Genomic DNA, 22549 nt, shown 5'->3' with positions numbered 1-22549 from the left:
CTGCCATAGAGGAAATCTTACCTTATTACATCTGTCACTGGAACCAGCATCTCCATTTATTTATTTATTTCCCCCCCTGAACACAGTAATTCTGTTTACAACTGTGACATTTTAGGATTTCTCCTTACGCTGACCATACACAGCTTGAATTTTTAAATTATTCCTGGCCGTTTGAGCTGGCCATACATGGCTTGAATGTCAGTGGATTCCTGATGAATAATTGGCTGCAGTCACTGTTTGGCAACATTTTCAGACCGACTCTTTAAAATATGACTGTGAAACAGACATTTTCAAACACGGGAGCTCTGGCTGGGCCACACAAGTCGTATATTGGCTGAGTCAGCAGGACTTGGTGTGAAATATGACCAGTGCATGGCCAGCTTTGCTTTAGAGAAAACAGACCGCAAGCAGTAAAAACCCGTCCGCTTCTACCCCCTTCTTCCTTCAAGAATTCTGTGCAGTGTTAAAGGAGAACTATGGGGTGAAGGCTTTTCCCCATAGTTCTCCTAAGGGTAACGGGAGCACACAAACTAGCGTCCTCCCGTCACCCTAAGCTCAAAATACTGCGAGCTACAATTCGCAGTATACTGAGACACCGCAACTAAAGCGGATCCCAACAATTATGTCTGGATCCGCCGAGCTGCGTGACTGACAGCTGGCTCTGTATTTCTAGAGGCAGATCCAGCTATACCCGCCCCCTCCCTGAGACCCCACCGTATACCGCGAGTGGTTTACTGAGACGCTGAAGTGGATCGGGACAATTATGTCTGGATTCGCCCAGCTGCGTGTTTGACAGCTGGCTCTGCCTATCCAGAGCCAGCTGTTCCCGCCCCCTCCCCTGTCCGTTCTGCCAGTCAGCGCTGGCGGATCGGAGCGGGGAGAGGGGAATCCAGCCCCTCCCCTGTCACGGCAGAGAGCTGTGACAGTATCGAGAGGTGAGCGAACGCCGGTATGTGTCCGCTCACCTCCTGATCTACTGAGCCGACCTGTGACAGTCTCATTGTCACAGGTCGGCTAGAACTATGAGGTGAGTGAAAAGCAATCACCTCATAGTTCTCCTTTTAAGTGTTTGTGTGTTAGATTTAAAGGACGTCCCAAAACCATTGGCGTTTTTGCTTCAGATTACTGGCATGTCAGCATAAATCTAAAAAGTGAAAGACATTGCAGAAATTGCTATCTGCCTACTCCTTTAAAAGTTTCAAATGTTTGCCGAAATTCTCTTCCCCCAATAGTTCTTTGTGCCCCAGATTTTGCAGTATCCTGCAAAGCACATTAAATTCTGCTTTGACTCTTCACATCAACAGTTTGTTCTGTGCTTGCTGGCATTTCAGTAAACCGAGGCAACGAAAATGCACAAAATGTTCCATAAAAGGAAGTCCTCTGCAGCAGATACGGGACAACATTAACAAAGTGCCCTCAGTATATATTTTATCTGTACCAGAACAGACAAAACACTCATTGAGCCGAGATTATTTACGTCAGCCAGATAATGAATCTCCAATTTAGCTGTGGCAGTTAATACAAACGGCATCTGCCCTGACACATAGATCCGCAGAACACCAACCCATGAAGGAGGTTCCTTTACTTGATGGGGATCAGTGAAAGGGTTTGTGTTAATGGACGGAGTGATGCAAGCAAAGGCTAGCAGGGACGGTTAGCGTCAGCAGATGAGTGTACAGTAAGCTAAGGGAATTCCTGGCCAGGAAATCTCCTGAGCTAATTAGCACGATTTGTGGCTTAAATCTTTATAGGGAGAAGATGATTAGAGGGTTTGACAAGCTGCGGATGTGTCTCTCATTAGTAAACTTGTATACTGTCATTCGGACCATGGGTCATTTGACTTCTTCTTGAAAAGAGATCCATAAAACACACAGCAATGTTGTGGACACTTTTGCAAAGTTCCATCTTCTTTGATTGTATTAACAAAAGTGGCGCACAAAAGAAGCCCTTCAAAACAATCTGCTACCCAGAGTTTTTAGCAGTCAAACAAACACATTTTTATGTGGGAACGCCTTTCATTTGGCACTGGTTTTTATCTTTTTGGTAGCTCAGGAAAAACAAATTGCCCGCATGGGTGTTGTTGGATTTTTGTTCTGATACGAAAGTATAACCGTACCAGCTGAATTCCACGCAGAAGTATTCAGTAATATGTGGAAAGGTCCTTTTAAATGTCGTCTTTGTATAAAGTTGGCCTCCCACTCACAATCTCATTCCTTAGTTATTCTTGTCCCCTTTACTTCTGTTTTCTAAGTCCGGTGGCCGCTATGCACCCTAATCGCCCAACTTCTGGTCTTGTAACTTCCCTTCTTCTAGGTTTGTTGTGCGTTTTTAATTTTGTAATTTTCTTTTTAGTAAGCAGTGAAAAATTTACATTGCTGCTGGTTGTAATTGGGCTGACTTTGGCATTTGACTGCCGCCCTGTCCCGCCCAACTAGATTACGTGGTTTGAGTGACCTGCCAGAAGACTGCTGGTGTGTGTCCCATTCACTATGACCTCCCACTGTGACTGACAGGCCAAGAGCCTCCTGGTCTGTCTCACCCACCTACACCTGCGATTGGCAGGGTTTACATCACAACATATCTGCCCACATCCTGCCTAATCACAACTACAATTCTCATTGCACGTTGGGGGAATTGCAGTTTCTACTAGGGGTGCAACACAATGAGTGGATTTTACATATCCATCACCATGATACCTCCTCCACGATGGAGTGATCACGTCACAATTTTATAAGGTCCATTTCTACTAAATGGTGAAGCGCTATTGAAAACAAAATTAGAAACTTTCTAATTTGCATACATAAAACACTTGTGGAGCAAGTTTACGTGTATACTGGAGTTCAGCTTTAAAAGAGAACTATGGGGTAAGTGTTTTTCCCCATAGTTCTCTTAAGGGTCACGTATACTAGTGTCCTCCCGTGACCCGAAGCTCAGTATATCGCATGCTACAGCTCGTGGTATACTGAGAGCGCCGCAGCGGGACGGATCCCGCCAATACTGTCACTATCCACCCAGCTGCTTGAAAGACAGCTGGCTCTGCCTATCTAGAGGCAGAACCAGCTGCACCCGCCCCCTCACTGTCCCTTCCTCCACTCAGCGTTGGATGAGAGGGGAGGGGTGAATCCCTGCGGAGAGCGGTGACTGACGGTCACCACTCTGCAGGGAGACGATCGAGAAGTGAGCGAGCGACTATGTGTTCACTCCCTGATCTATTCAGCCGACGTGCGACAGTTTTATTCTCACGTCGGCTCAAACTATGAGGGTGAGTGGTTTTCTCTCACCTCATAGTTCTCCTTTTAAATATGGACAATGATGATGTGTGTTGAGATGCCCAATCAAAATGAATAAAACGGATATAAGCTAAAAAAAAAAATGATAGTATATTACTGAATACTTCTGCCTGGAGTTCAGCTGGTATTTTGGTCACGGTAGGTGAATGTAAGAAGGTGTTAGGTGAATCAGCCATCAACCTCCTATCCAAACCTACAATTGGTTTGGGTGGCTGATAAAAACCCATTCATGAGAAAAATGTGGACGATCAAGGCTGGCCTTCTGTATAATGCTAGTTGCCTGGCTACTGCAGTACTTCATGCATGCTACTTCTGGCTCATCAACTGCTAGAACTCATCACCTGTACTCTCATTTTGGTTGGTGAGTTAGAATGCAGTGCCAGAGGGGGTCAGCATGAGTGAGATGGCTATCATCACTGTTCTAAGTGATCAGAAATCCTGCTGGGTAATAACCAGAGTGACCACGGTAGTTGCAGGACAGATATTGGAACAAAAAGAGCCAGGTGGAACCTTTTTTGTGCAGACACTTTTCCGGTGCCTCTGGGGTAAGGTAAGTGGGAGCTGTAGTAGCCATTCCTGACCATTTCTCTTTAGCCCGTGCTATAATACACTTACACTTTATTGCTTTTGTCTGCCCCCAATTAAGAGGTGTGTGGCTAGCATTGGTGCCCGTATTGGCTGCAGCTAAGTATGAGCTTGTCAATAACTATTCATCTTTTTCTGTCCACTGCCAGGTGCCAGTTAAACATGTTTACAGAGTGCTGCAGTGTCAGGAGGAAGAGCTCACTCAAATGGTCTCAACGATGTCTGATGGCTGGAAGTTTGAGCAGGTAAAGTCATGAGTCATCTACTGTGTATTCATTTAGTTTTATAGAATATTTCATTTGTATTTATAATCCTTTTTGACAGCAAATACAATGACGCATTAACTGCCCGCTTTTGGCAAACTATTGTAATTTAAAAATAAAAGAATCTCTTATGTGAACTGTGGCTGCGTGTCTTAGTCTAGAGCTGCTGTACAGGAAAGTGTCTAATTGCAGGGGGACCTTTTTATTAGTGTCACATGTTTTGTGGATGGCTTAAACTGTATGGTAACGGTAACTGTGTCCTCAGCACACTTCCGGTTTTATCTCGGGTAGTGTAATAAGCCCTCCTACTTCTTATCTTGGGACTGATGAATGGTTAATATCTATGCTGTGAAGATAGTGTAGTTTAGCTAAAGCAGATCAACTGTTATTTTCCTATACTTGCAGAGATAAAACATGGGGCAGTGTGCATGTATTGCAGAGATGAACAGCATTTTTTTCTTTTGTCCTACCATGCACTTCAAGCCCCTTTTATTGGTTTAAATCTCCCATAGTTTTCAGGCTATAGGCCCGATCTGACCAATGTTGAAGGGGTGCACAGTCAAGATTGGGTGATTTTGTATGGCATAATTTCTATATCAGCCACTAAACTTCTCATTGTCCTCATTGCCAGACCATGTGGATTAGTTGTATACATAGCCTGCCCTTCTTTTAAGAGGATGAGCAACATAAGTTCTAACATTGGTTAGGCTCATAAAAGGAGCCATAAGGAATACAGTCTGCTCTATGCTTTTAGTTTTTCATCTTGGCAATGCTTGCTTATTAAAGGACTTCATGCTGTGAACAGGCTAGCAGCACACCTTAAAGCACAAAAGTGTACCTGATTTCCCCCCCATGCATTGCAACACATGTGCATTGTGGTGCCATTGTAGTGTGGATGTATTGCCACTACCTATTAACCGACACCATTGTGGTGCATTTGTTACCTCAACATATAGTAAAATGCATGTTTTAACACACGGTATTGTAATGGCAAGATCGAATGGGATCTGATACCTTTCATTATCTTATAGCTTTACGGTGGGTTTATATCTTACAGCTTAAAGAGACCCTGTCACAGGGCTCTAAAAATGTAAAAACTAGGGATGCACCGATACCAAGTACAGTACTCGGTACAAGTACAGATATTTTTCAAGCTCCAAGACTAGACTAGAGAAAAATTCAAAAGTTAGCAGGTAGCTGTCTGGAGCACTAGAGCCAGGTCCCAGCTGCAACCCTGGTAGTTCTCATGAAAATGGCAAGTATCGGTGCATCCCTAAAAAAAAAAACCTTTCTCTCCTGCAGTAGAAGATGCTGTATACTCTCCTCTCTAGCAGCTCATCCATCGCTTAAGCCTATTAGGAATTCAGCACTTTGGGCACTGTTGAATACCTATGTCAGCCACCGCTTGCTGGATTTTCCCATTCCTCACCGGAAGGAACGAGTGTACTGTGGGGGGTGGAGGTGTGGGGGGTGGCGGGTTCACAAGTATCTGACACTCACAACAGTTTGAAGTCAGAGGCATTCTGAGGCTGCGGTGCTGGTTAGGAGATGTAGAAGGAAAGGGCCCCTGGAGAGGGGAGTTTACCGGGTGTTCTGTTGCAGAAGGCAAAAACCTGACGGGTCTCTTTGTATGTGATCCTTACAGGTATATTGGGACTATACATCTTAAAATGTGATGGTGCCTGGGACATTTTTTGTTTTTAAGCCAATGTTTTCCAAAATGCTACTGTTTGTGACACCTGATTGGTCTAATTTCATGTTTCTTCATTACCTGAAAGCCATTTTGTGAATCATGGGAAGTCTAGTTTAGGATAGCCCAAAATCTGTTTTGTGAGGAGTCCCTTAGTATGTTGTAGCTGATAGAATGACGAGTAGGAATGTCAACTCATGTCTAGATGCTTTCATTGTTCTCTTGATTTACTTGTATGGCTCGGTATGTGTTTTTCCAGCGTAGTTACTATGCATTTACTGTGGTTACAGTTTGTCAGCATAGGTTCCATTTATGGATGCAGGCGGGACCGTCAGTCAGAGTTTCTGCTCATTGTTTCGAGGGAAGTAAAAGGGGAGGAGACCAGCCTCCAGAAATTCAGCGGTGAGGTGTGTCCAATACTGCACACGGCTCTGTATTCTCTCCTCTTCTGTACCCTTTATGTACACATGCATGGCCTTACCTACTACCTGTTAACTGTGAGCAGAATGCCAATAGGGGCCAGCATGTTTTGAACCCATTGTCCTGCTGTGCTTGGTTATGGCTCCCCCTCTGTCTCCTGTATTTTACTTCTGAATTCAAATCACAGCCTAAAAACTATTTTTGTCTGCTTAGCTATTTTTTTAAATTGTATTAACAAACTCCCTCTTAGTCAATCCATGGCTGACTTTAAAGAATTCCTCTAACTATATGGAAAGCCACAGGTTGTCCCTTGACGGCAGTCTCCATGGTGTAGTTTACAACTCTCCGCCACCTTCCTGTTAACTGCCTCGCTTAATAGACCTCTAATACAGTTTACTAAGGAGAGGTGGAGGGCTTATTGAATGCTCCTTTTAAAAATGACAGCTGGCACCCAACATTTTGAGGTTTTCTCTAGAACTTTTGAATGGGGGGGGAGGGGAATTGTTGGATCCTGGATTGGAAGACTGGCTTTTGAATTTCATATTAATTTGTACACCCCTGGTTTCAAGAGACAACCTGCCTGGGATTTAAGGCATCCATACATGAAATGAGAATCCTTTTAAATGTAATGCTTCTGGCCCTGATTTTTATTTATTTTTTCTTTATGGAAAGCTATTAATAGTGTTTAATGAATGTACAGCTGGCCTCAAGTAATGCTCAGGTTTACACAGAAGTAGAGAAATGGACAGTCGGAAATGTAATTTAGGCTTGAGTCATCTTGTAGCAAGTGTAAGGTCTGTTTAGAAAACTCAATTACCTGACCAATCTTTTTAGTATGCATCTCAAAAAGATATCCAGCAGTAAATTGTGAAACTACTAAATGACGCTCACTATGGAACTTGTGCTTGCAGTGAGAGAATGAGGATACCAGAAAGAAGTAAAATTGTTCTATAGTGTAGAATGCTAATAAGTTGATCAATTGGGAGGTTGTTCTGGATATATTAAAAAGGTGTGTTGCTTGAAGCCATTGTTGTTCAGCAACAGATTTTGGGTGTGAAGGATATATTTGTCTCCACGTAGACTTTTGTGGTGCTGTCAAAGCTTCGGCATGTTCCTAAATCTTATTGGGGCTCTGACTGTTTTGGTCATGGTTCTGGAGAAGGCTTTTGCATGAAGAACTTCCAGTGGACTTTTTCTTCTCCCAGCCAAAGCTAAATGATGTGTTTTTACTTGGGACCTGTCTTTTTAGCACTATGGTATGTGGCTTGTTGAAATAACTGGGAAGTTTCTGGCAAGAGGAAGCTTGTATCACTAGAAATTCAGTTTACCTGTCAGTCTGTTTTTGAACCACAGGGTGATGTTCTGGAAAAAATGGAACCGTAACAGGAAGAAAAAATTCAGTGATTGATATGCTAATATTACTTCTCCCGTATGGCGTTCTTGCAAAGTCGCAACATTTTAAATGTGGAAAATCCTGTGTGGAGAAAGTGGTCTACTAAGATTGCTTGCCCAAATTGCTCAGTTGTGGCCTATCTGCCTGCAGGAAGGGTGGCCCAAAACCCTGGTTGCGTAATTAAGTCCCCATTCAGACCAGAGTGACGGCGTTTCAGGGGTTCTACAAAAGTTTTTTGTTTTTTTTGTGTGTGGCGGGGGGGTTTAAATGCACGTGACATTTTCTGTTCATGTGCAAGACTGTTTTATAAGGCTTTTTTCAGCTTTTCAGTTGTCCAATGAAAAGCAGTCTCGGCAGCGAAAACGCGCTTAAAAAAAAGTGCAAAGAACGTGCTGATCGAAACTTTGCCATTGAAGTCTATAGAGCAAAACGAGCGGATATTTAGCTCATGGAATATTTTAAACAGCGGGCGTATTGGCGCGCACAATGTCCGTGAAAGGCCCCTATAGTAATACATTGGATTTTGGTTTGCATGCATTTTAGTGTGGAAAAAAACATACTAATAATACAAGTGAATATCCAGATGTGGAGCCAAACCATCTTAAATTGGTTCCTACAGATCGGTGAAGCAATGGCTGTTGTCAGTCAGGGCAGCCTAATCCCAGCATAAACTTAGTGGAGGGTGACGCCAACTTCAGATGGAACAGTGTTGAGTGTGATATTGAATGGGTGGGATTGCCACATCTGCTTTTGATTGCGGTCCCCAAAAAACTCAAGATTGGTTCTTCATAGAGAAGTGCAGCCTTTGTGCGTATAACTAGTTGTAGGCTTGTAGTTGTAAAACTGTGCGTTGTAAAACTGTGCGTTCATGTGTCAAGTTGAAGTTGCCGAAACCTCATCAGAGATGCCCCAAACGGGACCCCTCTTTATGAAATGCTAGGTAAATAATCAAGGGGTCTTCTAGGGAAGGATTGTCAGGTGGAATGGGCTTCTTTTTTTTTTTTTTTTAAAGTGTTAAAAACCCACAGTAAAAGAACAAGGAGTATCAAGTTAAAATGCTTAGATTGTTAAATGTTCATTTGCTTCATATCTGTGTAAACTTCTGATCATACTTGCTTTCTAATAAGTATAATTCAGGCTTATGTAATTTTTTTTTCTTTTCAGTTGGTCAGCATTGGTTCTTCCTATAACTATGGAAATGAGGACCAGGCAGAATTTTTGTGTGTGGTCTCCAAAGAGTTACACAATACCCCATACGGCACAACTAGTGAACCTAGTGAAAAGGCAAAGGTAAGTTCTGTCTATTCAATCTACCCTAAACTGTTTTGTTTTAATGAAATGTTCCCGCATGGATGTAAAAAGAGCATGTGTGCGTGTGTAAATGATGCGAAGCTGAGTGGACCTGCCCATTCAGAAATGTCAGCTGCCATTGCTTTCTTGGGTGTTTTTTTGGAAGATGAATGGCCTGGGGCAGTCATCTTTATTCTTCCTTCACTAAATCATGCATGAACTGGGATAAAAAGCATTTGCATATCAGGTGTCAGCACAACTAGGATGGCGGCTATTTAAGTAGTGAAACAGAGACGTATGACTGCCTGGGGCCTTGAACCTATAAAAGCAAGTTTGCATTGGCAGCTATTAACTGGCAGGTATACTTTATGCATACGGTATGGACATAGTTGGCATTTCTGTCTAAGACTGTCACACACAAGGTTTATTTTAGATGTATCCCCCCCACCTGCCTTTTTTTCTTTTCTCCAAAGACTGTAGTAAATTCCTAGAACAAAGATTTGCGTAATGTCCTGACATCTTGTTGTGGAAGTAGAGCAGTTTTCCTTTGCCATGCTACGGTTCTTAAGGCCTCCAATGCTAAAAGCTTTGTAGGTGTTTTTAGCATCTGGCAAGCAACACCCTGCTGTCTCAACCCCTTTCCATGTCGAGTGTTTAATGAGCCCCACAATTTGATATTGAATTCTGCATTCAGCATTGCAACCGTCTAAATGCAGTGTTGAGCTGCGCAAGGGTTTTATTTCAGCAGTACCCCGCTACAGAAGCAAAATGAGTGAAGCTGGATGCATGTCTAAACATGTCGTCATAGTCTATAGGGTCATTGCTGGTCTTCCCCACCCCATTGCTACAATTATAATTCAAGCCCTTCTTGAACATACCAAATGCAAGTCCTCATAGTTTACCACTGATGTGACATTTCATTTTGGAATTTTTGATGATCTTTAGCCACCGTAGCTTTTCCTTTTACTTTTGTGGTTTATATACACTGAGTGGCCAGATTATTATGACCACCTGACATTTGTAGGCAAATTAGCTATTATTGGCAATTTCGTGCTGAAGTTGCTAGAGGGCCAGGCCATTATAAATAGGGAAGCAGGTTGTCTACCACGACAGTAGAAGTTATATTTTTCTGAAGATATGATTAAACAACGTGATTGAACAGCCTTTGAACGTGGGATGATTGTTGGCGCTTGGAGCCATGGAGTGAGTATCGGCAAAACAGCAGAATTTGTTCATTGTTTCAGAGCAGCTGTTAAAGTGTTTTGAAGACTGGACTGTCAGCCGAAAATCTGGGTCTGAACGTGCGAATTGTGGCCGTCAGCGACTAGTCAATGTTAGGGCAGAACGGAAAGTGGCAAGACTGGTACAAGACAACAGAAGGGCAACAGTGCAGTGTCAGATTCCTCGCACCACTTTTCAACATGTCGTGGAGTCATCTCGTGGCCCAGCCAAGTACTGATGGGGTGGTCATAATAATCTGGCCACTCAGTGTATATGTCAAGGGATGACTTCTATACTGCCCAGAATTTAACGCCTTACTGCCTTTCAGAAATGAATGTCTTGTAATACAGCCAGCTGATGGCGCTTACTTTGTATCACCTTTGTTGGTTTTTTTAATACTAGTGAACTGTGTTGGCAACATATGTAACCTTTGGATGGTAATGTAAATATTCCCTAAGTTTTATATATTTTGATTGACTATAGGCTATGTAGCTTTTATATTTTAAACGGACCCCTTGCACCACTAAACGTTAGTCATGGCAATAAACCAGGGACCATTTTTTTTTCTTCCTATTATTGCTCTGTCTTAATAGGCAGCATGCACAAATAAAAGATCTGTCTCCATCTCAAATTACTTGCTCAGCAGAATCGACTGTAAAGAGTGAACATGAGTTGCCCAAACTGGAATAGCAGCACCTTCAGTGCTGGCCATGAGCAGATTAGATATGAAGCCACCACAGTCCCTTAATTGGCCACATTGCTTGTGTAAAACATGTACTATTATTTTTATTTTTTAACTGTAGCAATCTGAAATAGCAACAACACCATAACCCCTAAAAACAATAAAAATTCCACACCACTAATAAAGAATATAAACCAACAATGGCATGTATATAAAGATTTCAGTTAGACAATATCAATTAATTGCACTTATAAACCCCAAAATGGCTCCGCGAGAGCAGCAATCTGGGGAGAACCCGAGTTCTATGAATATAACACAATGTATGCTTAACACCAATAGTATCCACAAAGATAACCAAACACAAATGTTTATAAAATGGCCCATATAGCAAACAACTGAACAAAGTAACACAGTAAGTAAGGTTGAATAAAGACAAGTGTACATCCAGTTCAACCTATGTGTGTATGATTGTGTGTCTGTGTATACATGTCGCTAACACTTCCCATATCCCTGAATATTAAGTGAAAGAAGAAACTCCTCAAGAAGTTTCTTGAAGTTATCATCCTAACCAATATTTCCTTTTTATTAGTTTTATATTTTTGCAGTATACGTGCGGGTATTGCAAAAGAGAGAAGTGGCAAACTTGTAAGATCCTGGCAAGTCCATGCCCATGTATTTTCTCTCTCTCAGCAGCAGCTAAGCATTCTCTGAGTGAGAGAGAAAGGACTTTGTATGTGTGGGGTTAGGCAAACAGCGTTCTCCTAGCCGAGTGCTTGTTCATGAGCTGGACCCACGCATCCAATGGTCAGTCCGTGCTACCACTTAGTCTGGATACATTGGGGGAGCCCACAGGAACAGCATTAATAAAAGTAAGCATAACTTAAAAAAAAAACAAAGGCAGCATTTTATTATGGATTGTAAGAAGTAATGTTAATGGATTTTTGAAGAAAAAAAAAATAAAGGTGAGCTAATCTCTTAAAGTAGAGCAGGGGTAGGCTAGAACTCCTGAAATAAGCTAGATTTTTATTGTGTGTGTTACTTTGCAGATATTTTTTTTTTTTTTTTTGTCAGTTCTTTCTGGTAAAACCATTTGTTACCGGGACAGGGGAGGGAAAACTCTTCAGATAGTAGTGGAAAACCCTGACTGGGGTTCTAATCCTTCCTCATTCTATCCTAAACTGAAAGAGGTTTTGGCTTGACATACACTTTAATACTACAGCATGCAAATACATTTTAGATCATTGTGCCCTTCAGCCTAGTTTGGGGAAGGTCCTTTTCTGTTCCAGCATGACTAATCTTGAATTGGAATGCCGATTTTTCACTCCGGGTATTCTCATCCAACAACCGTACTGTACCTCGCCTCACAAATGCTCTTTACTGGCACAAATTCTCATAGGCCACTCCAAGCTTGTGGAAAGCCTCTTGAGAAGAGCGGAGGCAGTCTTTGGTTTCAAAGGGCTGGAGAGTAACACCGTATTCATACTCATGGTTTTGGAATGGGGTGTCTCGACGAAGTCATATAGGTGTTAATACAGGAATTTACAAACGTTTGGCTACAGTAAACTCCCAGTTATCTGGCACCCGATGGGATCGGTAGGTTCCGGATAACTGTAGTTTATCGTTGCTTGAGGACAATCAAGTAACCCATATGTCTTTTCTTTTTTTTTTTTTCTCCTTGGTTGCTTGAATGTCATATAATGGAGAGTTTACTGCATATGGTGTATAAACTGTATCCATTTTGATGCACAATACCTAATACTGTTTTCACTAATGGGAATGTGTACTGGTAAAGGCATCTTTGGTAAAAGAAAGAAAAGCATAGCTTAGGAGCGCCTGCAAAAACATGCTATTAATCTTCCCAACCCTATTGTAAATTGTAACTGTACTGTCTCCACTATTTTTTGTAAAGCGCTGAGCAAATTGTTGGCGCTATATAAATCCTGTATAATAATAATAACACCCAAGAATATTCACTGAACACTGCAGGGCTTCATGTCACTTTACATAGACTAATGCAGCTATAGCGTTTTCTTATAGACATGTCTGTGATGCCAATCACACACTGCTATTGTATGCTTGTAACCTCCCCTGACTAACATTTTTCCCTCTCTTGCATGGTTTTTCTGCTTTCACTTACTGTTTTTCTTTTCATTCCTTTTCTTTGCTCATGCATGCTGCATGCTGATACAGAGTGAGGACGAAGAGACGGATTACGATATGAATGACTCAGATTAAGTTTTAATATGCTGGTGAGCACTGGCTTTCCTAAAACCCCCAGTGACCTTCCCAGAGCTGCTCCTGACCCGTCTCCATCCCACCTCAATAGCTCCCTCTAGAGAATATTGCATTCTTGACATGCCATGTTGAGTTTATTCTGTAAAAAGGGTACTAGATTTTGAATCTTCCAAAACATTTATTTGAATTGCATGTTGAAATGTTTGAGCTGATACAAAAAAAAGACACTGCACCAATACCATGATGTGGTACTTACCTCTGTAGCCAGTGAGATGCCCGGCGTAATACTAGAAGTCTAATGATCTGCCTTTCTGGTTTCTTTTATGATGCTGATGTCCCTTCACTAAACCAAACCCTTCCTGCCCTCTGGTCTTAGTGTGCTTATACAGATGCTTTTTCTTAAACGTAAATTACAGGACACAGGAGTAGTATCCAGAAACTTGGACTTTCTTCTTTTTTTTTTTTTTTTTTTCTCCTACCAGCATGATTCTTCAGCAGCTGATGAGCCAGAGGTCACTGAGGAGAAGCCAGTTGATGCATTTGCTGTCATTTTTAAGTTGTCAGGCTTTTGTCCTGGGTGCTCTACTGCGATTGCCTTTCCGGAAAGCTGTACCACAGCACAGTGATCCTCTGGTGGCTCCCTGCTGCCTACAGTGACTTGCCCCAGAAGGCGTAAACCTTCTTGCTCTGCAGTGTATGGTCTTTGGTACCCTGAGTGGGACATTTCTCACTCTATGGTGGAACATGGGTGCAATGAGGGGGGTGGAGACTGGTGTTTTTCTCAGCAATAGCTTATCAAAGAAGTTCCTGAAGAAGTGGGCTGTCCTGGTCATAGACCCAGCCATTTCCTGTCTTAACAAAACCTTAACATCCTCTTCTGAGGATGCTTCAGTATTTAAGAAACCTGTGGATCAAAGGTTAAAAGCTCTTTCCAATGCCTTGTTCTCTCTTGCAGGCCCTGCTAGGAAACTTGCTGTAGTGACCAAAACCATCTGTTAGACTGTAGCGGTCTTGTCCAAGATCATGACTCTGTGCAATTAATCTGTACTAATGGATCCCTCAGTCCTTCAGCAACTAGAGCTCTTGCCCATGTCCTTGCTCTATTGTGTCAATGGTTTAGTGCGGGGCTAGGAAAACTCTGGCCTTCCAGCTGTGGTAAAACTACAAATCTCATCATGCATTTGTCTCTGGGAGTTATGCCTGTTGCTGTCAGTCTTGCAATGCCTAATGTGATTTGTAGTTGTGCCTTAGCTGAAGGTCCTGAGTTTGCCTACCCCGGGTTAGAAGTAGCACTTTTCCTGGTCTTCTTTCAGTACATGGGAGCATGATCCTTTGATCCAAATGCTAGTCTGCAGAGCCTACATGCAAGAAACTTATCCTGCAGATGCCCTTTGAAGGGGAATGCTCTTTTGTGCAACCCTTGGACACCTATATTGGGGAATCTTTGGGGTGGGGGGTACCCCTTTTTGTCCCTGTAAAGGGCAAATGCTTCTAAGATGAGTTTATTCGTTTCTCTCAAGCCTCCAGGGCCTGGAACTGAATTATGTTGTAAGACCAGGAGCCCCAGAAAAGCAAGCCCTCCACTCAATGAGGCATCCCCACCTGTTTTTGGCTCTCAGGAAATTTCACTTGGGTGCAGAACATTGTTGGTCATGGCCATTGTCCCGAAGGAGACTTTCCAGACCTTCTATCCAAACCTGTTCATCACCCACAAAGCGAAAGGCAGCATCTGCCCCATAGTGGATCTAAACATTCTCAACAGATTTGAGCTTAAAATTTTACATGGGATCTGCCTGGTCAGTCATGGCTTTGCTTCACCTGAGATACCTTCTGGCATCTGTAGAAATCAGGGATGCATAATTGCACTTCCCCCATCTTTCTGTCCTCTAAAACTGTTTTGCTGTGGACACTCAACTTGATTGATGTCATGCCCTTGCTTTTGGCCTGGCCACTTCACCTTGGATATTCACCATGATGCTAGCCCTTGTCCTCAGTCTGCTTCGCTCTTGGTATCCTCATTGTGGGTTATCTGGATGATCTTGATATCCTGCTGAAGGAAAAGTTGGTTCAGACTCTTAGCCAAAGGGTCAGGGTAGGGAGCAGTCCTGGGGACACTGACGGTATGGGGGACTTAGTTGTAAACACCACAGTATTCTGTGGCAGAATCCGGTTACAGTCCCCCAGGTAAAAGCTGAGGAGTAGCTGATCTGGTATTAACTGGAAGAAAAAGCCTCCGTGGCTCTGCAGCTGCTGAAGAATCTTGCTAGTAGAAAATCTTGAAGAAAACAATCGAAACGGAAATTTGTAGACTGTTATAAAGACGGTCAAAAAAAAAAAAAAGGTTCCAGATAAATTCTCCTGTGTCCTGTAACATACTCCAAAAGTATCTTATGGTAATACAAAAATCTTCTTTTATGCCTGTACTGTAGTTTGTAGCAGGTTTGTTCTGCCAGGTAAACCCAGCTGTAAGCCAGCAAGGAAGCATGAATTTATCAGTGTACACAGTCTCTACAGCCCGCTCCACAGCATTGGAAATGGCTTTGAATAACATAGAAGCGATACATGCATAGGCTGAGCGGGCCAATACGCACATCAGCCCAGGCCTAGAGATCTGCAGACTCGCCATTTCTTGGGACACATGGTGACCTCTATACAAGCAGATTCTAGAACTGCACAAAGAGCAAATGCAAGTTATACTAGGCCAATTTTTGATTGGTTGCTTCTGGTTCCTGCATAGAGAATAAACCTTTGTTTGAGAAGTGCAAAACACCTTCATAATCTTGTGGGCACAGCATTAAGGAGCATCCAGGCTAGCAGCCCTCTCTGGCCCTGGAGCAGGTACTGTTTGCCTCCCACCCTAATAGGTGCAACAGGGCAAGGGTGTGGGTGAGTGGAGTGCCACAGCTGTGGAGAGGGAGGGCATATAGGACCACTGTACTTGGAACTTTAGAACAACAATGTTTGCTACAATTCTGCATAGCTTGTAACGTGTGCGGCTCTACTGCTAGTGTCGGCCTCCTGTCTAACAGGCAAATAGTTGCCCAGTCATGACCTCCCGCTATAATTACAAACCGTGCTTGACAGGTTAGAGATTTGACAAAGCTGGTATTTAGCTGGCAACTTGGCATTGGCAGGTTGATGCTGACAAGTTCCCATGTATGTGTAATATTTCAATCACAGTTTAGACCTCACTCAGCACATTTCTGATTCCGTGAGGTAGTATAATGTTGGCTTCTACATCTAGACATTTTACATCTTTTCAACAGAAATGTAAGAAATATTCTGCACTATAATTCTATACTATGTGAAGCTTGGCCTACCTACTAATCTTGCATACACAATAGGCTTGTGCTTGGATACTATAGCAGGGTCAGGATATTGACTAATTGTGTTTTTCTATAAATATCCTTTTTATGTCGCAAAGTCTCAGGATTTCTATATGTTCAGTTGGCCATTGGCTCCTGATGGTCATTTTGCTTTTGGATTATATACTTCCTTTTTATAGTTGAAGACTGTTTAGCTGTCCTGTTGGAGAAAAATTCTGAAAGCCATATCTCTCCCTAACCTTTAAAGTTCTTATCCTCTCATGCGGTCCTTAAAGACCATTTGGGAAAACTGAAGTTTGACCTGCGGTAACTATTTTCAGTAAAGTCTTCCAGGGCAGCAGGGTTCCTGCACTTTTTGTGTTAAGCTCTTTTGTGGTATGTTTTTTTTATTTGAGCTTACTTCCTTTTTGGTTCTTGTTTTAATACTGACCAGTTCTGTAAAAGGACTTCTTCCTTTCCAAGTTTGTGGTGATGCGCTTCCTGTTTCTTGTGGAGGAGGTGCGTATCTCTCAAGTGCTGTCCTGGAAGTTTATTAGAATGAGTTAGCCTTACCGATTTTCATGGCACGTGTCCTTTACATTTTAGATAACAAATGGTCCTTTTGACTCAAATGCAAAAATTAGGCAGTACAATACAGCTGCAAATCCTAGCATGAATCTTATAGAAAGGCTCTCAATCTTGCAACGTTTGAGGTGGTGAAGTAGGACATAGTGCTGAGGAGGTGGGTGTATCGGGAGGATTTGGGAACATAAAGGTCAATACATTTAGTCTATTAGCCACTTCAGAGTATTTGTTTTCCATGAAGAATATTTGCATTGTACTGGCCTTTCCTTGCTTGCACAAACCTTTTTGTCCTGATTTAGACATTATATCATCCCTATAATCTCATACTGCCTAGGGAATGATCCGTATGTTTTCAAGCTGCACCTGATCCAAGGTGTAGAGATCTATGTTTAATGGGTGCTATTGTACAACAGATCTAAGATGTATGCAATCTTCTCTCCCAAGAGGGAATATTTTTGGACATGCCAGAGTTCAGCTGGTTTAAAGTTATACCCATCATTCCATTACTAAGAACCAGTGCCCTTTTCATAAGGATCTAAAAAACACACGCTTAACCTTAGTCTGCGTCTTGTAAACTGGCAGTCTGGATTATATATCTCCGGCCATTGTAATTACACGGATGGCCGGGAGCTTTACATTCAAGCGATCGGGCGTCTCTAGAGATGCTCGATCACTTGTATTAGCAGCCGTCACTGCCGGTTCCGAGATCCGATGTGGCCGGGACCGGCACGGTTCTGTGACAGGAGATCAGTATACAGTCTCCCTTTTGATCTTTCAGTCCCCGAATGCAGGAAGTGATAGATATTACATCACTTCCTGCATTCAGTTGTAAAAAAAAAAAAAAAAAAAGTAATACAAAAATTAAAGAAGCATAAAAAAAATTAAAGAAAACAAACACATTTTTTTAAAGTCTCCGCCCCTCACATACACACGCAGATATGCGTCGGGTGCGCCTATGTGCGAAAATTACGATTGCGTGCCGCACATGTTGCATATCGGCGCAAATGTCGGAGCGAGAGCAATAATTTTAGGGCCATTAATCACTGATAACACTAAACTGATGAGCAGTAAAAGCGTTTTAAGCGTCGCCTATGGGTGTTTTTTTGCGGGTGCACGCAGTTTTAAGGCTTGACATATTTGGTGTCTATTTACCCGACGTGATCCTGGCTTTTATGTTTTACCAAAAATATGGGTAAGAATTAATGTTTTATAACGGAACGTAGGGAAACTTTTTTTTTTTTTCTTTTTTTACATTTACGGTACTTTTTTTCATTATATAGTTAAAGAAAATAACCCCCCCCCCCCCCGAGGTGATTATATACCTCCAAAAGAAAGCTCTATCTGTCCCAAACAAATGTTAACATAAATTGCAAGGCTATAGTCCGGTCGTGCTGACTGGTGAAATTTTTGACTGACTGGTGAGACCCTAAAGCGTGTGTGTGTTTATATTTTAAACAGATTAGTCAGTGCTATACATCAGTTTCAGGAGCATCTGATGGAAGCTGGGGATTGCTTGAGAAAAATATGGGGCTGGTAGTGCTACTCTTCAAATGCGAACACACTGGTTTCTATCTGCATAGGTGTTCCAGGTCCATGAGTATTCGAGATAGTTTATCTCTAATACTCTAAATGGTTTAGGGATCAACCGATTATCAGACCTACCGATAATTGGGTGCCGCTATTCCCATTTCCCCCCTCCCCCCAGTATCTGTAAAATGTACCAATAATAAACACGGCAAATTTGTGAAATTCGCACAGTGGGTGCCGCTGTCTGGCCTTCATCCCTTGATTAGCTAATCAAAGGAGCCGGTCAGTAAATCTACCGAGGAACAGAGCCGGCAGCCTAAGAGCTTCTGACTCTGTTCGGGTATTCTGACGGCAGCCGCCTGGCACCTGTTGGAATACAGAAAAAAAGAAAAACAGCAGATAGCAGGGGAAGCAATAGCCAGCTTGCTAATGGCCATTTCAAGTTCCAATAGCAGGCTGGCTATTGCACCCGCCCACTGCAGAGGAGGACCTGAAGGAAAACTTTCTCCTTCAGGTCCTCCTCTGCTGATTGAAAATGGGTGGGTTCCCATCGCCAGCCTGCTATTGCAATTTGCATTAACAGGCTGGCTATTGCTTCTAGCCACTGCAGATCGATCAGCAGGGGAGCGAACCTGAAGGAGAACTTTCTCCTTACGGTCTGCTCCTCTGCTGATTGACAGCAGGCATTGGGTGGCTTGAATAGCCAGCTATTGCAATTTGCAATGGCCAATAGCGGGCTGGATATTGCACTGCCTGCTGTTTATGTTCAGCTGCAGGATCCTGGTGTCGGCAGATGAATGAGACGGGGGTCGGCTGATAGTAGGCGACTGCTGGCTGTTTACATGCAGCTGCATGTAAACAAGATATCCGTACCTGACATTGGTTATTGGCCTAAAAGGTGGCCAATATGTATCAGTTCCAAAAACATCTATCGGTTGACCCTTAGTTTTAGATGCCTTTTATCTGGGGAAGTGATTAAAGCAAGATGGTCAGCTGGGCAATATTTTTTTATAAGAACTCCTGTAATGAATCAATGTACTCGAGCAGTGTGAGAAGAGTTCAGTTGGCTGCAAAAGTGAAAATATAGTTGGAACTTTCACAATTTTTAAATCTGTAAGGTCATGTTCTGTAATTAGTATTTTACCTTTCTGGTAGTGTAGAATATGTGCAACGGTTGGGACAACTTTCAATAAATGGGCTGCCAGAAAAGTATATTCATGCTTCTTTCACTGGTCACCTATTGGGTAAAAATGACCCTGTAGTGACAGGGTAGTAAGGAGACTGGAAGCTCTAACGTCACTAGTTACACCATTGTTACAAGTCTTGTAACTGATGTCTTTCAGATTCTCACAACTACTACAATTTGGCAACAGTAACACACAGGTTTTTATTTTGCCTTTCTCTAGGCTCGGTGTTGCCACACAGCAGGTAGAAAATATTTGCTCTTGACCCACCAACACAGAACTAGGGCCGTTGAATGAATTCCCTGGATCAAAATATTCCCATATTACTCTTTAGCAACAAGGCTCTCAGGTGTTTGTTTCACTAGAGTTTGCTCTTTTTAAATGGGGAATGCTGGAAACTATACGAATATGTTTTTAATAGATGCTGGTGAGTTTGTGTGTTGAAGCAAGGGCTGTTTGTAGTAGCTGATACCATGGTGGACACATGCGAGTGGTAGCCTATGCTTTTTCAGACCACATAAATGGACAAACCTGAACTACAAGCTCTTTAGTCTTAACATTGTGTGGATACTACCAGTCATTTTACTAACACAGAGTTCTGTTGTCTTTCAGATTTTGCAAGAACGAGGCTCCCGAATGTGAAGCATTTTGAAAGGATCCCTTTTTTGTTTTTTTCCTCCATTCAATTTTATTGCAAGGAAAGAAATCACCTTTGGAGAGCCACCACAAGAAGCCTGCTTTAGATCCTAGAATTTGTTGGCCTGTTTTTTTGTTTTTTTCTTAAAAGTTGAATTTTTTTGGGTGGAAGCTTCAGTGTTTTCATTAATGGGACATGTGTATTGAAATGGAACATCTATTAAGTGGGTATTTTGCGTGTTTTCCTCCCCAGCCCCTAACTTGTTTTTTAATTTTTTTTTGTACCGCATTGATGTTACAGAATAGTGGTAAACTGACGCTGTACATTCAATGCACTGCGCTTTGCCTACCTACTAGAGGTTCAAACACATGAAGCAGTTTCAACTAAGGTTGGTCCCCAAAACGTAACAGCAAAGACAACGCAGAGCATGTCTTCATGTATTCTGCACTTGTCTATTGCTGCAAATGGTTTCCTCCAGAGAAACTCTTCCTCTTTGACAAACTGAAACAAACTTTTTTTATTTTATAAATATTTTTTTTTAAAGAAATGAAAGTTTTATGTGATGTAAATGTATCTTATATTCTAACAGATCAATATAAACTTGGCAAATTGTATGTACAGTAGGCAAATACTCATCATCCACCTACAGGCTGAACTTGCTAAACTGTTTTTGTTTTGTTTTTTACATTTACCTGAAGCAAGTCTGGAAAACTTTTTAGGCTTAAAAAAAATGAAGCTGTGCAAAAAGGCAGTTGTGTGCCCAATGCAATAACCCATAGCTACCCAATTTTAATTTACTGAAATGGTCAGTTTGAGATGATGACTTTTTGCTATGGGCTTTTGCACATCAATTTTTGGCTGCTTTTGATGGGCCTTCTTGCTCACACGTGACCCCCCCCCCCTTTCCAACCTGAAGTCTGGAGTGGACTATACAGTGGTACCCCAGTCCACCAACGCTTCTGTTAGCGAACAGGAAGTTCTGCAAAATTTTGCTTCCGTTCACGAACTTCACATCGGGGGACGAACACAACCGCAGCATCTTCCCCGCTCTGACACGTGGAACGAATTAAGTTCGTGAAACCGAGGTACCACTGTGTTTTGCCCTTCCAAAGATAATATAATCTTGTGTACTAAAAAGTAGTGAACTGTGCTGAGTTCTTTCAGTAGCTCATATAATCCCAAAAGAGAAGGGCCCATTCACACAAGTGCACTGTCGCACATTACTAACCCACTGTTACATGTATTAGTGCAGTGGCGTTCTTTCTAAATGGCACCTGACCAGCGCACCTACATTGCAATGCAGCGCAAGTCAACACTCTAAGTTGTGTGCTGCTGCATATGTGATTTTTGGTCAGTTAAGGTGCGTTAGGCAGCCAATTCAAATGTGTGGTCTGTCCTAACACCACACAATAATGCACCACAGTGGTCCAAGCTGGTGTGAATGTTTGGTTTCTTAATTATATACATTGATCAGACCCTCTAATACCATTGCCAGGCTGAGTACTCAAGCTGACGGGCAACACTGATTTACCTGTGTCCGCTACTTCCTATAAGATGCAGCAAAGCTAATATGATACCAGTATATAGCATTTTTGCATAGACTCATGTTTGTGTGTTTTCACTTCCAATCCACATCCGGCAGCAAGTTGTGAGATGCATATTCAGTAGGTGCAACAATCTATCTGAACATAGTTGTTGAATTGCATTGAAAGAGAGCTTCTGATGGAAGTTGCAATGCCTAATTAGTTTGCATATGGCCATTTTAATTATCAACTACTCTAAGTAACTGTGGCTTTAACCATGCGCATAGAAAAATTTTTAGTTTTTTTTTTTTTTATTATTAAAGCATTTGTCCTGCTTGATTATTATATACATGCGCCCTAATACCGTACAATTTTAGTGGCCATTTTAGCCACTACTGGAGTTTTCCTTTTTAAGTTTAATGCAGTAGTATTTTTTTGCTTCTGTCTTGAAGTACCCAAGACACCAGGCTTTAGGTAATGTTGAGTAAACTTTTTTCATTTATAACTATGTGGCCTGAGATGGATTTTCTAAAGGTGGTTTTTCCTTAATCACTGATGGTTTTGCTTCAAGTGTAATGTTCAATTGGGCCGAATTACATTGTACGTTTGGTGTAGAAACTCAACGTAGCCTTAAGCAAAAAAAAGAAATAGGTGCACATTATAACCAGACTTAATATGTCAGCCACCGACCCCCCACTATCTTCTGGGAGCCAATTTTT

General features: G+C 42.1%; 1 protein-coding gene across 1 annotated transcript in view; it reads left to right on the top strand.

Annotated features, from left to right (window-relative positions):
* Positions 1 to 20581, top strand: part of LOC108794716 (BTB/POZ domain-containing protein KCTD5) — a 44105-nt gene extending 23524 nt beyond the window's left edge. Inside the window, exons 4-6 of the mRNA XM_018565806.1 lie at positions 4025 to 4120; positions 8806 to 8931; positions 20283 to 20581. Of these exons, the coding sequence (XP_018421308.1) occupies positions 4025 to 4120; positions 8806 to 8931; positions 20283 to 20312 (252 nt within the window). The 3' untranslated portion in view covers positions 20313 to 20581. The remainder of the gene's footprint in view (positions 1 to 4024; positions 4121 to 8805; positions 8932 to 20282) is intronic.
* Positions 20582 to 22549: the final 1968 nt, after the last annotated feature.

The sequence above is a fragment of the Nanorana parkeri genome, unplaced genomic scaffold, assembly GCF_000935625.1.
Source record: "Nanorana parkeri isolate BGI_ZX_2015 unplaced genomic scaffold, ASM93562v1 scaffold889, whole genome shotgun sequence".
Classification (NCBI taxonomy): domain Eukaryota; kingdom Metazoa; phylum Chordata; class Amphibia; order Anura; family Dicroglossidae; genus Nanorana; species Nanorana parkeri.
This window is presented reverse-complemented; position numbering and strand designations above follow the sequence as displayed.